Source organism: Pseudophryne corroboree, chromosome 6, assembly GCF_028390025.1.
Source record: "Pseudophryne corroboree isolate aPseCor3 chromosome 6, aPseCor3.hap2, whole genome shotgun sequence".
NCBI classification, from domain to species: Eukaryota; Metazoa; Chordata; class Amphibia; order Anura; family Myobatrachidae; genus Pseudophryne; species Pseudophryne corroboree.
The window spans coordinates 146,927,834-146,944,193 of NC_086449.1; the positions used below are offsets into that span (position 1 = coordinate 146,927,834).

Consider the following 16,360-nt stretch of genomic DNA (forward strand, 5'->3'; position numbering starts at 1 on the left):
ATCCTTACTGAGGCTTGGAGGAGGGTCATGGGGGGAGGAGCCAGTGCACACCAGGTAGTTCTAAAGCTTTACTTTTGTGCCCAGTCTCCTGCGGAGCCGCTATCCCCATGGTCCTTACGGAGTCCCCAGCATCCACTACGGACTACGAGAAATAGAATTATCGGTAAGTAAATTCTTATTTTTACTTACCGGTAAATCTATTTCTCGTAGTCCTTAGTGGATGCTGGGCGCCCGTCCCAAGTGCGGACTTCTTCTGCAATGCTTGTATATAGTGATTGCTTAAATAAGGGTTATGTTATAGTTGCATCAGAGTTTATCTGATGCTCTGTGATTGTTCATACTGTTAACTGGGTAAAGTTATCACAAGTTATACGGTGTGATTGGTGTGGCTGGTATGAGTCTTACCCTGGATTCCCAAAATCCTTTCCTTGTACTGTCAGCTCTTCCGGGCACAGTTTCTCTAACTGAGGTCTGGAGGAGGGACATAGAGGGAGGAGCCAGAGCACACCAGAATCTAAATTCTTTCTTAAAGTGCCCATGTCTCCTGCGGAGCCCGTCTATTCCCCATGGTCCTTACGGAGTCCCCAGCATCCACTACGGACTACGAGAAATAGATTTACCGGTAAGTAAAATCTTATTTTTCGGGTACATGATTTTTAGAGAAGCTTCAGTTGGGTAGGCGATTTATTTAAATTGATTATTTTTTTTAATGCAAAATCACAACAGTCACGTTAGTCCGCTATTGCATTTTGGTATTGACAGTCAAGGTGCTGCTTTAGATTGAACATGAGTGATCACTTTTCTGTTTTGTTTTCTGTCGTTATTACAGAGATGGCTTCTGGTCCATACACACTAGACGAAATCGCTCCACGAGCAACGTCGTCTAGTGGTCCCCCTCCCAGGTGGGTGGTCGTCGGCCGCCCATGCACACTGAGCGATATGACCGCTCATATGGCTCAGTGACGTCACGCAGCCGCCGGCCGTGCATGCAGCTCCTGTATGACAGTCCAGATAGAGCTGCATGCACTGCCAACAGTGACATCATACACACTGGCCGATAACATGAGCGATGCCGGTTAGGAAGAGGGAAAATGAGTGACGTCGCTCATTTTCTTCGCAAGTGTTTATGGACCTTAACATTGCTTTTAAAATAATCAATAATTTATGTGATGCATTTACTTTGTTTTTAGGGATTTTGTATTTTTCTTTCAGAGACACCGTTTTGCTGTAGACAACGTTGATTGCCTGAACCAAGGAGATAATCTTAGGTGAGAAAAGAGAACTTCATGTTCTATGTCCCTACAATTGTCTTTGCACACCCGTCTTATTATGATGCTACCCTGCTATCTCCTGATGTGCACTGAGGCAATTATCTTATACAGTGTTTGTATTAGCGTACCGGGCACTAATTATTCTTTTTCCAGCCTTCTCTGCTGGTTCTTACTGTACTTTAGAATTTAGGTGCTAATGTATCAAAGGCACAAACTATTATGACTCCATACGTGCGCCCTGTTTCTGGGTTTTACAGATTGAATTCGCGCACTTATACCAATCACAGGATGGAGATTAATTCTTACTCAAAGGTTTAAGACTGTAACAAATAATACAGAACACAGTATGCTATAATAAAAGGTAGCAACATCTATAAATAACAGGATTTATTAGATATAATAATCAAACATATACTTAGCTTAATTGAGTAATACAAGAAGACATTCATTCCAAGAAACCTCAACATTGCAAGGCAATATTTTGCACAGGGAAACCCCGAGTGAGGCTCATATGTAAGGGTTCCCAATACCATAACGTAGATCTGGTTAGAGCCCATATACGAGGTACACCATAAACTAATATAATTATTATTTTATAATAGACTAGACCAAAGTGGGAAAACGACGTCCTGCTTCCTCCCATCATGTAGCAGTGACAGGTGGCACACCAATCACCCAGCACTGCTATAGTAAGTGATGGACCGCCAACAAAATGGAACCTCTGTGAGTCACGTGTAGCTCCCATCTTTTTTTTGTTTATAAGGTCAGGTCCTTTATCTCTGTTCATCTACAATCATTTGTCGTAGAAGAGTTCTATACTTTGAGTCTCATTTAGATTTAAATGCAACATTGAGACATGTATATACAGTACATGTAAGATCCAGCTGTAAAAGGACTTGCATTCAACTTAGAATCTACCTCTGAATGTGCTGTATACAACAAAGCTTGTTTGTGCTCATGTCCAACTATTTGCCTTATGGATTCTGAGCTTCCAAAGGGTACTGGGTGAGCCAGGCTGATAAATAAAGCTTCTATCAGACAGTCCAGTCAGATGGCAAGGCAGAATAAAAAAAATATTCAACTGCTGGAATGGCTTTACATTGACTGTCTAGAACAGAGGTTCTCAAACTTGGTCCTCGTGGGCCCACACAGTGCATGTTTTGCAGGTCTCCTCACAGAATCGCAAGTGAAATAATTAGCTCCACCTGTGAACCTTTTAAAATGTGTCAGTGAGTAATTAATACATCTGTGCACCTGCTGGGTTACCTGCAAAACATGCACTGTGTGGGCCCACGAGGACCGAGTTTGAGAACCTCTGGTCTAGAATGTGAGAAAGCGCCTTTGATTGGCCACTTGTGCATACACTCCACATGAGGCATACGTGAAGTTCAGTCATACTCACATGAGGTCTTTGCAGAAGTAGCAGAACATCTTTCCCATTCTCCAGCCAATCAGAGCAAAGTCGCTTGATAACTTGCTAACAGGTGTCTTTCTTATCACAAAAGCATGTAGTGTGTTACTGTAGCTTTCTTTTTTTTTGTTGCTTTGGACCACTGGATTACTAGAGAAAAAAGAAGTAAAAACAAAGGAAATATGAAATAAGATGATGATACCATAGGAGATTCATTGCCATGTTTTGCTACTTATTCTGTCATTTGTGTTTCAGTATCATCTTCTATATGCAGATGACTCTCAGATCTATCTCTCAGTTCCTGATTTATTATCTCTTTTGTTCCTGATTGCCTATGCAGCTGCCTCTTTTATATGCTCTAGCTGCCTATAACTCCACATAGATACAACTTGTCATTTTATTCCTTTTCTCATCTGTTCCATTGTCTTGCATCACAATAGCTGTTGATACCATCCCAATTTCTCCAGATCCCCAAGGTCGTTGTTTAATGTTTGATTATACCCTCTCACCACTCCTTACATTCCTGCTCTTGGCTGTTGCATATTGCTTATAATCATATCTCATATCAATCACAGTCCCACTTCTAATATAGCTACAATTCTTTTGCATGTTCTAGTCATATACTTGTTAGACTGATGCAATACCTGTCTGTGGTCTACCACTCTCCTTCTTGGGTCCAATTTTGCAGCTAGACTCCGTTGCTCATTCTCCATACTGTAGGTGTCATTCTTCTCTGCCTGTCTGCACTCCAGGTGGCATTGCAAATGTGGATTACGTTATGTCCCCCAAAAGCTGCATGTAAAATACTGTAGCATAATTATGTCCATCTCAACATTTTTGCAGATCAGCCCAGTAGCATATGAGCCTAGTTTACTTCAGAAACTGGTCATTTAACCCAGTGCTCATAACCAAATATTTTGCTTAATATAAAGTAAAATTAAAATATAAATCTAAAGTAGCAATAAAATGTCAAAATGCAATAATTTGAGATATGTTAAATTTTCTGAACTGGCAGAGGGCTAATCCTGGAGACTTTCCTTGCCAAGTGGATGATGCATGAGTGGCAGGGAAGCCTTTTGATTTCGATTGGCAATGTATAGGCCCATCATCTCTCCTCACTGCCACCTCAACCTTCCACTCTTGCCAAGCTTTTCTATTTCCAAGACAGGGATACTACTCTACAACTTGTGAGGCAACATCACGGGTAATTCAGACCTGATCGCTGCTGTGCGTTTTCGCACAGCTTGTGATCATATCTGAACTGCGCATGCGTATGCACCGCAATGCACAAGCGCGACGGACCGCAGCAACGGGGATCGCCGGTCAGCGACGGGATTGTGAGAAGGATCCATTCGCACGGGCGTTCGCAAAGGAAATTGACAGGTAGACGGTATTTGTGGGTGTCAACTGACCGTTTTCAGGGAGTATCCGGACAAACGCAGGTGTGAAGGAAGGGTGTCTGATGTCAAATCCGGTTCCGATCAACAAGAAGCAATCGCAGCGGCTGAGTAAATCCTGGGCTAAGCCGAGACTGCACAAAATCAGTTTGTGCAGCTCTGCTACACATGCGATCGCACACTTGCACAGCGAAAGTACACTCCCCCTGTAGGCGGTGACTATAAGATCGCAGGGCAGCAAAAATCGCTGCCTAGCGATCAGGTCTAAATTACCCCATTGGTCCGCTATTCCCAGGGGTCTGCATTTTCCCCCCGCAACCCCCCGATAATTTCCCATTTTGGATTGGACATTTTAATCTGAATTCTATTGGTCAGCTATCGACATAGAATACTGCTGCAGAGTCACTGGCAGCGGCTCGCCCGGCCCTAGAAACAGTCTGAGTATGCAACCCAAAGGTGGCCACGTTCATTGCACATCATTAGCAAAGGCGTTAACAGTGATGCACCTTATTAAGTATATTGTGTTTTTAAATTGCCCTCATTTAGCATTTCCTCAATACTAGTTTATATACTCTCTGCAGTTGTTGTTGCTGTTGTTGTCATCATCATCATCATCATCATCATCATCATCATTATTTTAGTGGGAAAAATATTTAATACTTGGAAAATATAAAGTAAGTGTAGACCTGATTACTTTGTATCATAGGTATTTCTCTGACGTCCTAAGTGGATGCTGGGACTCCGTAAGGACCATGGGGAATAGCGGCTCCGCAGGAGACTGGGCACAACTATAAAGAAAGCTTTAGGTCTAACTGGTGTGCACTGGCTCCTCCCACTATGACCCTCCTCCAGACTTCAGTTAGAATCTTGTGCCCGGCTGAGCTGGATGCACACTAGGGGCTCTCCTGAGCTCCTAGAAAGAAAGTATATTTTAGATTTTTTATTTTACAGTGAGATCTGCTGGCAACAGACTCACTGCAGCGAGGGACTAAGGGGAGAAGAAGCGAACCTACCTAACGGGTGGTAGTTTGGGCTTCTTAGGCTACTGGACACCATTAGCTCCAGAGGGATCGACCGCAGGACCCGACCTTGGTGTTCGTTCCCGGAGCCGCGCCGCCGTCCCCCTTACAGAGCCAGAAGCATGAAGAGGTCCGGAAAATCGGCGGCAGAAGACTTCGGTCTTCACCAAGGTAGCGCACAGCACTGCAGCTGTGCGCCATTGCTCCTCATGTACACCTCACACTCCGGTCACTGATGGGTGCAGGGCGCTGGGGGGGGCGCCCTGAGGGCAATATATGACACCTTGGCTGGCAAATCTACATCATATATAGTCCTAGAGGCTATATAGATGTAAAAATACCCCTGCCAATATTCCAGAAAAAAGCGTGAGAAGTCCGTCGGAAAAGGGGCGGGGCCATCTCCCTCAGCACACTGGCGCCATTTTTCCCTCACAGCTCCGCTGGAAGGAAGCTCCCTGGCTCTCCCCTGCAGTCTGAACACTACAGAAGGGTAAAAAAGAGAGGGGGGGGGGCACTAAATTTAGGCGCCGGATATATATATATATATATATATATATATATATATATATATATATTAATATATAAAAAGCAGCTATAAGGGAAAACACTTATTTATAGTGGGATCCCTGTGTTATATAGCGCTCTGGTGTGTGCTGGCATACTCTCTCTCTGTCTCCCAAAAGGGCTTTGTGGGGTCCTGTCCTCTGTCAGAGCATTCCCTGTGTGTTTGCGGTGTGTCGGTACGGCTGTGTCGACATGTTTGATGAGGAGGCTTATGTGGAGGCGGAGCAGATGCCTGTAAATGTGATGTCACCCCCTGCAGGGTCGACACCTGAGTGGATGGTGCTGTGGAAGGAATTACGCGACAGTGTCGACTCCTTGCATAAAAGGTTTGACGACATACCTAATGTGGGACAGCCGGCTTCTCAGCCTGTGCCTGCCCAGGCGTCTCAAAAGCCATCAGGGGCTCTAAAACGTCCGCTACCTCAGATGGCAGACACAGATGTCGACACGGATACTGACTCCAGTGTCAACGACGATGAGACTAATGTAACTTCCAGTAGGGCCACACGTTACATGATTGAGGCAATGAAAAATGTGTTGCACATTTCTGATGTTACCCCCGGTACCACAAAAAAGGGTATTATGTTTGGAGAGAAAAAACTACCAGTAGCTTTTCCTCCATCTGAGGAGTTAAATGAAGTGTGTGAAGAAGCGTGGGCTTCCCCTGATAAGAAGCTGGTCATTTCTAAGAGGTTACTAATGGCGTACCCTTTCCCGCCAGAGGATAGGTCACGTTGGGAAACATCCCCTAGGGTGCATAAAGCGCTCACACGCTTGTCAAAGAAGGTGGCACTACCGTCTCCGGATACGGCCGCCCTGAAGGAATCTGCTGATAGAAAGCAGGAGGCTATCCTGAAATCTATATATACACACACAGGTGTTATACTGAGACCAGCTATTGCTTCAGCCTGGATGTGCAGTGCTGCAGCTGCATGGTCAGATTCCCTGTCAGAAAATATAGATACCCTAGACAGGGACACTATATTGCTAACCGTAGAGCATATAAAAGACGCACTTTTATACATGAGGGATGCACAGAGGGATATTTGCCGGCTGGCATCCAAAATTAGTGCAATGTCCATTTCTGCCAGGAGAGGGTTATGGACTCGGCAGTGGACAGGAGATGCAGATTCCAAAAGACACATGGAAGTTCTGCCTTATAAGGGTGAGGAGTTGTTCGGGGATGGTCTCTCGGACCTCGTTTCCACAGCAACTGCTGGGAAGTCTACATTTTTACCCCATGTTCCCTCACAGCCAAAGAAAGCACCGTATTATCAGGTACAGTCCTTTCGGCCCAATAGGGGCAAGCGGGTTAAAGGCGCGTCCTTTCTGCCCAGAGGCAGAGGTAGGGGAAATAAGCTGCAACATACAGCCAGTTCCCAGGAGCAAAAGTCCTCCCCCGCTTCCTCTAAGTCCACAGCATGACGCTGGGGCTCCACAGGCGGAGCCAGGTACGGTGGGGGCCCGTCTCAAATATTTCAGCAATCAGTGGGCTCGCTCACGGGTGGATCCCTGGATTTTTCAGATAGTATCTCAGGGGTACAAGCTGGAATTCGAGACGTCTCCCCCCCGCCGTTTCCTCAAATCTGCCTTGCCAACCACTCCCTCAGGCAGGGAGGCAGTGTTACAGGCAATTCACAAGCTGTATTCACAACAGGTGATAGTAAAGGTACCCCTACTTCAACAAGGACGGGGTTACTATTCCACAATGTTTGTGGTACCGAAACCGGACGGTTCGGTGAGACCCATTTTAAATTTGAAATCCTTGAACACATATATAAAAATTCAAGTTCAAGATGGAATCGCTCAGGGCGGTTATTGCAAGCCTGGACGAGGGGGATTACATGGTATCACTGGACATCAAGGATGCTTACCTGCATGTCCCCATTTACCATCCTCACCAGGAGTACCTCAGATTTGTGGTACAGGATTGTCATTACCTATTCCAGACGTTGCCGTTCGGTCTATCCACGGCTCCGAGGGTCTTTACCAAGGTAATGGCCGAAATGATGATACTCCTTCGAAAGAAGGGAGTTTTAATTATCCCGTACTTGGACGATCTCCTGATAAAGGCGAGGTCCAGAGAGCAGTTGTTGGTCGGGGTAGCACTATCTCGGGAGGTGCTACAACAGCACAGCTGGATTCTAAACATTCCAAAGTCGCAGCTGGTCCCTACGACACGTCTACTGTTCCTGGGGATGGTTCTGGACACAGAACAGAAAAAAGTGTTTCTCCCGGAGGAGGAGGCCAAGGAGCTGTCATCTCTAGTCAGAGGCCTCCTAAAACCAAAACAGGTGTCGGTGCATCACTGCACGCGGATCCTGGGAAAGATGGTAGCTTCCTACGAAGCAATTCCATTCGGCAGGTTCCATGCAAGAACCTTTCAGTGGGACCTGTTGGACAAGTGGTCCGGATCGCATATTCAGATGCATCGGCTGATAACCCTGTCTCCAAGGACCAGGGTGTCTCTGCTGTGGTGGCTGCAGAGTGCTCATCTTCAGGAGGGCCGCAGATTCGGCATACAGGACTGGGTCCTGGTGACCACGGATACCAGCCTTCGAGGCTGGGGGGCAGTCACACAGGGAAGAAACTTCCAAGGACTATGGTCAGGGCGGCACGAGAAGCAGGACGGCGATGGCAGAAGCCACAAGGATTCTCCGATGGGCGGAAAATCACGTGTTAGCACTGTCAGCAGTGTTCATTCCGGGAGTGGACAACTGGGAAGCAGACTTCCTCAGCAGGCACGATCTCCACCCGGGAGAGTGGGGACTTCATCCAGAAGTCTTCCAACTGATTGTAAACCGTTGGGAAATGCCACAGGTGGACATGATGGCGTCCCGCCTAAACAAAAAGCTAGAAAAGTATTGCGCCAGGTCAAGAGACCCGCAGGCGATAGCTGTGGACGCTCTAGTGACACCGTGGGTGTACCGGTCGGTTTATGTGTTCCCTCCTCTTCCTCTCATACCAAAGGTACTGAGGATAATACGGAGAAGAGGAGTAAGAACTATACTCATTGTTCCGGATTGGCCAAGAAGAGCTTGGTACCCGGAACTTCAAGAAATGATCTCAGAGGACCCATGGCCTCTACCGCTCAGACAAGACCTGCTGCAGTAGGGGTCCTGTCTGTTCCAAGACTTACCGCGGCTGCGTTTGACGGCATGGCGGTTGAACACCGGATCCTGAAGGAAAAGGGCATTCCGGAGGAAGTCATTCCTACGCTGATTAAAGCTAGGAAAGAAGTAACCGCAAACCATTATCACCGCATATTGCGAAAATATGTTGCGTGGTGTGAGGCCAGGAAGGCCCCAACGGAGGAATTTCAGCTGGGCCGTTTTCTGCACTTCCTACAGTCAGGGGTGACTATGGGCCTTAAATTGGGTTCCATTAAGGTCCAGATTTCGGCTCTATCGATTTTATTCCAGAGAGAACTGGCTTCACTACCTGAAGTTCAGACTTTTGTTAAGGGAGTGCTGCATATTCAGCCCCCTTTTGTGCCTCCAGTGGCACCTTGGGATCTCAACGTGGTGTTGGATTTCCTAAAGTCACATTGGTTTGAGCCACTGAAAACCGTGGATTTGAAATATCTCACGTGGAAAGTGGTCATGTTGTTGGCCTTGGCTTCGGCCAGGCGTGTATCAGAATTGGCGGCTTTGTCATGTAAAAGCCCTTATTTGATTTTCCATATGGATAGGGCAGAATTGAGGACTCGTCCCCAGTTTCTCCCTAAAGTGGTATCAACTTTTCATCTGAACCAACCTATCGTGGTGCCTGCGGCTACAAAAGACTTGGAGGCTTTCAAGTTGTTGGACGTAGTCAGGGCCCTGAAAATATATGTTTCCAGGACAGCTGGAGTCAGAAAGACTGACTTGCTATTTATCCTGTATGCGCCCAACAAGTTGGGTGCACCTGCTTCAAAGCAGACTATTGCTCGCTGGATCTGTAGTACGATTCAGCTTGCACATTCTGCGGCTGGACTGCCGCATCCTAAATCAGTGAAAGCCCATTCCACGAGGAAGGTGGGCTCTTCTTGGGCAGCTGCCCGAGGGGTCTCGGCTCTTCAACTTTGCCGAGCTGCTCCTTGGTCGGGGTCAAACACGTTTGCTAAATTCTACAAGTTTGACACCCTGGCTGAGGAGGACCTAGAGTTTGCCCATTCGGTGCTGCAGAGTCATCCGCACTCTCCCGCCCGTTTGGGAGCTTTGGTATAATCCCCATGGTCCTTACGGAGTCCCAGCATCCACTAGGACGTCAGAGAAAATAAGAATTTACTCACCGGTAATTCTATTTCTCGTAGTCCGTAGTGGATGCTGGGCGCCCATCCCAAGTGCGGATTGTCTGCAATACTTGTATATAGTTATTGCTTATCTAAAGGGTTATTGTTGAGCCATCTGTTTAGAGGCTCAGTTGTTATCCTGTTAACTGGGTATTGTATCACGAGTTATACGGTGTGATTGGTGTGGCTGGTATGAGTCTTACCCAGGATTTAAAATCCTTCCTTATTGTGTCAGCTCTTCCGGGCACAGTATCCTAACTGAAGTCTGGAGGAGGGTCATAGTGGGAGGAGCCAGTGCATACCAGTTAGACCTAAAGCTTTCTTTATAGTTGTGCCCAGTCTCCTGCGGAGCCGCTATTCCCCATGGTCCTTACGGAGTCCCAGCATCCACTACGGACTACGAGAAATAGAATTACCGGTGAGTAAATTCTTATTTTTTTTATTTCAGGCACTTTGACCACACGTTTCTGGTGCTGTCTGAACGATTTCCATCCACACCCCCAGGAGAAAATGTTTTTTTCTTAGCTAAGCTTCTGCACTTACGTCGCAAGAAAAAACTTTGGGAGCTTAAAGTTTCAGAAGTCCAGGCCCAAAACTCAGCGGAAGAGCTATTTCTCAGGTATCCTGAATCAAAATCACAGTCATTGTCGTTCACTGTGCTTGGTGAACTGAATGGTCCTAATTACCCACGTGCCAGTTCTATATCACCTTTAGGGAGGTATGCATTAGCCCTGACCCATTTTCGGCCTATAAAAACAGCTGGCCGAAAACGGACCTGCGATCGCTCTAAAAAAACACATGGGATCGTGGGTAAGCCTCCGATCCCATGGGCTATTGTGGCTCCAGCAGGCCACTTAACAACGATTATGCTTTGAGTGCCTAAGGCACCTGAAGAATAATCCCTGATAAGTGCCGGCATCGGGGGGAGGAGCACACATTATCGGGGCTTATAGGATAGACCCCGGCGATACAATTACCCGCGGCTATTGATGTGGGTTATTGGATACCCCCCATAATGCATTGTGCAATTTTATTTGCACTTAAACTGTTTTAAAAGTTTACATTCCTGGTAGTGACAGCTAAATAATAGATTTGTTTTTTTTCAACTTACTACTTGTATTTGTTCGTATTTGAAGCTGCATTGTTGAGTTTGTTAAATATTTTTTTTTTTTACCATACCGGAAACAACCATTCTTTTTTATTTATATAGCACAAACATATCCTGCAGCACTGTACAATTAGAGTTTTTTCTTCAGCCAGATGAGTCCCCTATTAGAGTTCACAGTTTTGCTACCCTGGTTTGTTTGCACTCTAAACACACAGCGAACCAGATTTTGAGATGGACGCAATCCAATGGTTTGTGTACAGCTCCGATGTTTTCAGATGTGTGTATGATCTGTACTGCGCATGTGCAGATCTGTGTCTGAGATGACGATCGCAGTGACCCTAAGCCACGGCATGAGTGACATGCTGCCGCTATGTGGGGGCACCGACGGACAGCATTCCTGAAAACCAAGCATACTAAGGCCAGTGGCTGCGTCCGTGGATGACGCTTCACTGCGTAGAAGCAACAACTATCCTGAGTAACCTGGTGGCTGAAGTTCATGCAGAGTGATCTGATGCTGCGTCTTCGGATTCAGTATCGGATCACAGAAGCTGCCAGTAGGCATCTGTGTACACAATATGCCTCCTGTGGCAATAGCATATTTTAGTACTTTGTCTGCGGACAAACTATGGAACTGCTATACTACTGTGTCCATCTCTGAATCAGGCCCAGTGTCAGCAGCGAATTAAGCTACAAGTATATGTACCTTTTCAGCATGAATGGAAGCCAGGGCATGAATGACAGCCACATAAACGTGGGACAGTATACAGATGCCACACAGCATGCTGGGTCAGACTTGAACATACATGGCAAGTCAGGAATGGCAATCACAATGACACTGGATGAAATTACTGTGAGGAATCACAGTGGCTGATTCCCAATTAATATTATTGTTACCAGTTATTTATACAGCGCACACATTTCCACAGCGCTTTACAGAGACTATTTGGCCATTCACATTAGACCCTGCCTCAGTGAAGCATACAATATATATTTCTCATACGTCCTAGAGGATGCTGGGGACGCTTCAAGAACCATGGGGTATAGACGGGATCCGCAGGAGACATGGGTACTTTAAGACTTTGAAAGGGGTGTGAACTGGCTCCTCCCTCTATGCCCCTCCTCCAGACTCCAGTTTAGAATCTGTGCTTAGGCAGACTGGATGCACTATGAGGAGCTCTACTGAGTTTCTATGAAAAGACTTTATGTTAGATTTTTTATGTTCAGGGAGAACTGCTGGCAAAAGTCTCCCTGCTTCGTGGGACTTAGGGGAGAGAAGTCAGACCTACTTCTAGGGAGTTTAAAGGCTCTGCTTCTTGGCTACAGGACACCATTAGCTCCTGAGGGTTTGGAACACTAGGTACGCCTAGGGGTTCACTCCCAGAGCCTGCCGTCACCCCCTTTGCAGAGCCAGAAGTCAGAAGACAGGTGAGTATAAGAAGATAGAAGACTTCAGTGACGGCTTTCTGAGGTACCGCACAGCGATCACGCTGTGCGCAATGCACCCATACACAGCGGCACTGCAGGGTGCAGGGCGTGTGGGGGGGGGGTTGCACCCTGGGCAGCATTAAAAAAACTCTTTTCAGGCTGGCAGTGTGATATTGAAGTGCCTTGGCACTAAATTCGGACCCCCGCCGGCATTATTTGTTTAAAAAAGAGCGGGCTGAAGCGCGCCATGTAGGGGGCGGGGCTTAGCCCTCACAGTTTTCATCAGCACCATTTTCTCTCCAGGAGCTGCAGAGACGCTGGCCCTTCCTCACCACTGCTATTGTCAAATAAAACGAGGGGGACACTGCAAATTCGGTGCAAAATTAAGTGATTATAAAGCGCTGCAGGGTCTGAGGCATTATTTATAAGGTTTCAGAAGCGGGACAGGCGCTGCGTTGTGAGCTGGCAAACTCCCTCTGTGTTTCTCTGACAGGCTTTACTGTGGGTCTGTCCCCCTTTTGGCCCAGTGTGTCTGTGGGTGTCGGTACAGGTGTGTCGGCATGTCTGAGGCGGAGTGCTCTTCCCAGGAGGAGACTGTGTTGGGGGCAGAAACGGCTGTGGGAGTGACCCTGTCGGCACCGCCGACTCCTGACTGGGTAAATGTGTTGAATGCTTTGAATGCTAATGTGGCTCTTATTAATAAGAGATTAGATAAATCTGAGTCTCAGAACCAGGTATGGAAAAAATCGGTGGAGGATGTGTTATCACAGGTACAGACCCCCTCGGGGTCACATAAACGTTCGTTTGCGCAGTTAGCAGACACAGATACCGACACGGTCACTGACTCCAGTGTCGACTATAGTGATACCAGATTAGACCCAAAATTGGCAAAGAGCATTCATTACATGATTGTGGCAATAAAAGACGTGTTGCATATCTCCGAGGACCCTGCTGTTCCTGATACTAGGGTCTGTATGTATAAGGGAAAGAAACCTGAAATAAAGTTTACTCCCTCTCATGAACTGAATGCCCTTTTTGAAAAAAAGTGGGAAAATCCTGACTGGAAATTTCTGATTCCCAAAAGCATTCAAATGGCGTATCCGTACCCCTCTGGGGATAGAGAAAAGTGGGAGTCACCTCCCACTGTAGACAATGCGCTGTCACGGTTGTCTAAGAAGGTGGCTTTAGCGTCTCCTGACACGGCAGCCCTTAAGGATCCTGCGGATCGTAGACAGGAAAATACGCTAAAATCCATTTACATCACCACAGGTACATTACTCAGACCAGCTTTTGCATCTGCGTGGGTGAGTAGTGCTATCGAAAAGTGGGCAGATAACTTGTCATCTGATATAGATACCCTGGATAGGGATACCATCCTTTTAACGCTGGGTTATATCAGGGATGCTGCAGCCTACCTAAAGGAAGCGGCGAGAGATATTGGCCTCTTGGGAACAAGGGCCAATGCCATGGCAGTCTCAGCTAGGAGAGCATTGTGGATTCATCAATGGAATGCTGATGCTGACTCTAAGAAAGCTATGGAGTCTCTACCGTATAAAGGTGGTGTGTTGTTTGGGGAAGGTCTCGCTGAGTTGACATAAAGGATGCCTACTTACACATCCCCATATATCCTCCGCATCAGGCTTACCTGCGGTTTGCTACTCAGGATTGTCATTACCAATTTCTCTAACGTCCTAAGTGGATGCTGGGACTCCGTAAGGACCATGGGGAATAGCGGCTCCGCAGGAGACTGGGCACAACTAAGAAAGCTTTAGGACTAACTGGTGTGCACTGGCTCCTCCCACTATGACCCTCCTCCAGATCTCAGTTAGAATCTTGTGCCCGGCTGAGCTGGATGCACACTAGGGGCTCTCCTTAGCTCCTAGAGAGAAAGTATATTTTAGGTTTTTTATTTTACAGTGAGATCTGCTGGCAACAGACTCACTGCAGCGAGGGACTAAGGGGAGAAGAAGCGAACCTACCTAACTGGTGGTAGCTTGGGCTTCTTAGGCTACTGGACACCATTAGCTCCAGAGGGATCGACCGCATGGAACCGGCCATTGATGTTCGGTCCCGGAGCCGCGCCGCCGGCCCCCTTACAGAGCCAGAAGCAAGAAGTGATCCGGAAAATCGGCGGCAGAAGACTCCTGTCTTCAACAAGGTAGCGCACAGCACTGCAGCTGTGCGCCATTGCTCCTCATGCACACCTCACACTGCGGTCACTGATGGGTGCAGGGCGCTGGGGGAGGGGCGCCCTAAGCAGCAATATAAACACCTTGCCTGGCAAAATCATCACAATATATAGCCCCAGAGGCTATATATGTGATAAATACCCCTGCCAGAATCCATAAAAAAGCGGGAGAAAAGTCAGCCGAAAAAGGGGCGGAGCTATCTCCCTCAGCACACTGGCGCCATTTCTCCCTCACAGCTCCGCTGGAAGGAAGCTCCCTGGCTCTCCCCTGCAGTCTACACTACAGAAGGGTAAAAAAGAGAGGGGGGGCACTAAATTTAGGCGCAATATACATATATAGCAGCTATAAGGGGATATAATTTAGTTAATCCCTGTATTATATAGCGCTCTGGTGTGTGCTGGCATACTCTCTCTCTGTCTCCCCAAAGGGCTTTGTGGGGTCCTGTCTCCTGTCAGAGCATTCACTGTGTGTGTGCGGTGTGTCGGTACGGCTGTGTCGACATGTTTGATGAGGAGGCTTTTGTGGAGGCGGAGCAGATGCCTGTAAATGTGTTGTCACCCCCTGCGGGGCAGACACCTGAGTGGATGGACTTGTGGAAGGAATTACGTGAAAGTGTCGACTCCTTACATAAAAAATTTGATGACATGCCAAATGCGGGACAGCCGGCTTCTCAGCTCGTGCCTGCCCAGACGTCTCAAAGGCCATCAGGGTCTCTAAAACGCCCGCTACCTCAGATGGCAGACACAGATGTCGACACGGATACTGATACCAGTGTCGACGACTAAGAGACTAATGTAATGTCCAATAGGGCCACTCGTTACATGATTGAGGCAATGAAAAATGTTTTACACATTTCTGATGTGACCCCAGGTACCACTAAAAAGGGTATTATGTTTGAAGAGAAAAAACTCCCAGTAGTTTTTCCCCCTTCTGAAGAATTAAATGAAGTGTGTGAAGTAGCGTGGGCTTGCCCAGATAAAAAATTGGTAATTTCTAAAAAGTTACTAATGGCGTACCCTTTCCCGCCAGAGGATAGGTCACGTTGGGAAACACCCCCTAAGGTGGATAAAGCGCTTACACGCTTATCAAAAAAGGTGGCACTACTGTCTCCGGATACGGCCGCCCTAAAGGAACCTGCTGATAGAAAGCAGGAGGCTCTCCTGAAGGCTATATATACACACACTGGTATTATACTGAGACCAGCTATTGCTTCAGCATGGATGTGCAGTGCTGCAGCTGCGTGGTCAGATTCCCTGTCAGAAAACATTGACACCCTAGACAGGGACACTATATTGCTAAACATAGAGCATATTAAAGACGCTGTCTTATACATGAGAGATGCACAGAGGGATATTTGCCGGCTGGCATCTAAAATAAGTGCACTGTCCATTTCTGCCAGGAGAAGGTTATGGACTCGGCAGTGGACAGGTGATGCAGATTCTAAAAGGCACATGGAAGTTTTGCCTTATAAGGGTGAGGAGTTGTTCGGGGATGGTCTTTCAGCTGGGAAGTCAGCATTTCTCTAACGTCCTAAGTGGATGCTGGGGACTCCGTCAGGACCATGGGGGGGGGGGGGATAGCGGCTCCGCAGGAGACAGGGCACAAAAATAAAGCTTTAGGATTAGGTGGTGTGTACTGGCTCCTCCCCCTATGACCCTCCTCCAAGCCTCAGTTAGGTTTTTGTGCCCGTCCGAGCAGGGTGC

At 47.2% G+C, this 16,360-nt stretch overlaps 1 protein-coding gene across 9 annotated transcripts in view; it reads left to right on the top strand.

The window, feature by feature from the left end:
• Window positions 1-16,360, top strand: part of FAM178B (family with sequence similarity 178 member B) — a 1,338,131-nt gene that overhangs the window by 454,443 nt on the left and 867,328 nt on the right. For all 9 annotated transcript variants that reach the window (XM_063931992.1, XM_063931993.1, XM_063931991.1 and 6 more), the window contains exons 5-6: window positions 1,213-1,268; window positions 10,384-10,554. In XM_063931992.1, the coding sequence (XP_063788062.1) occupies window positions 1,213-1,268; window positions 10,384-10,554 (227 nt within the window). The remainder of the gene's footprint in view (window positions 1-1,212; window positions 1,269-10,383; window positions 10,555-16,360) is intronic.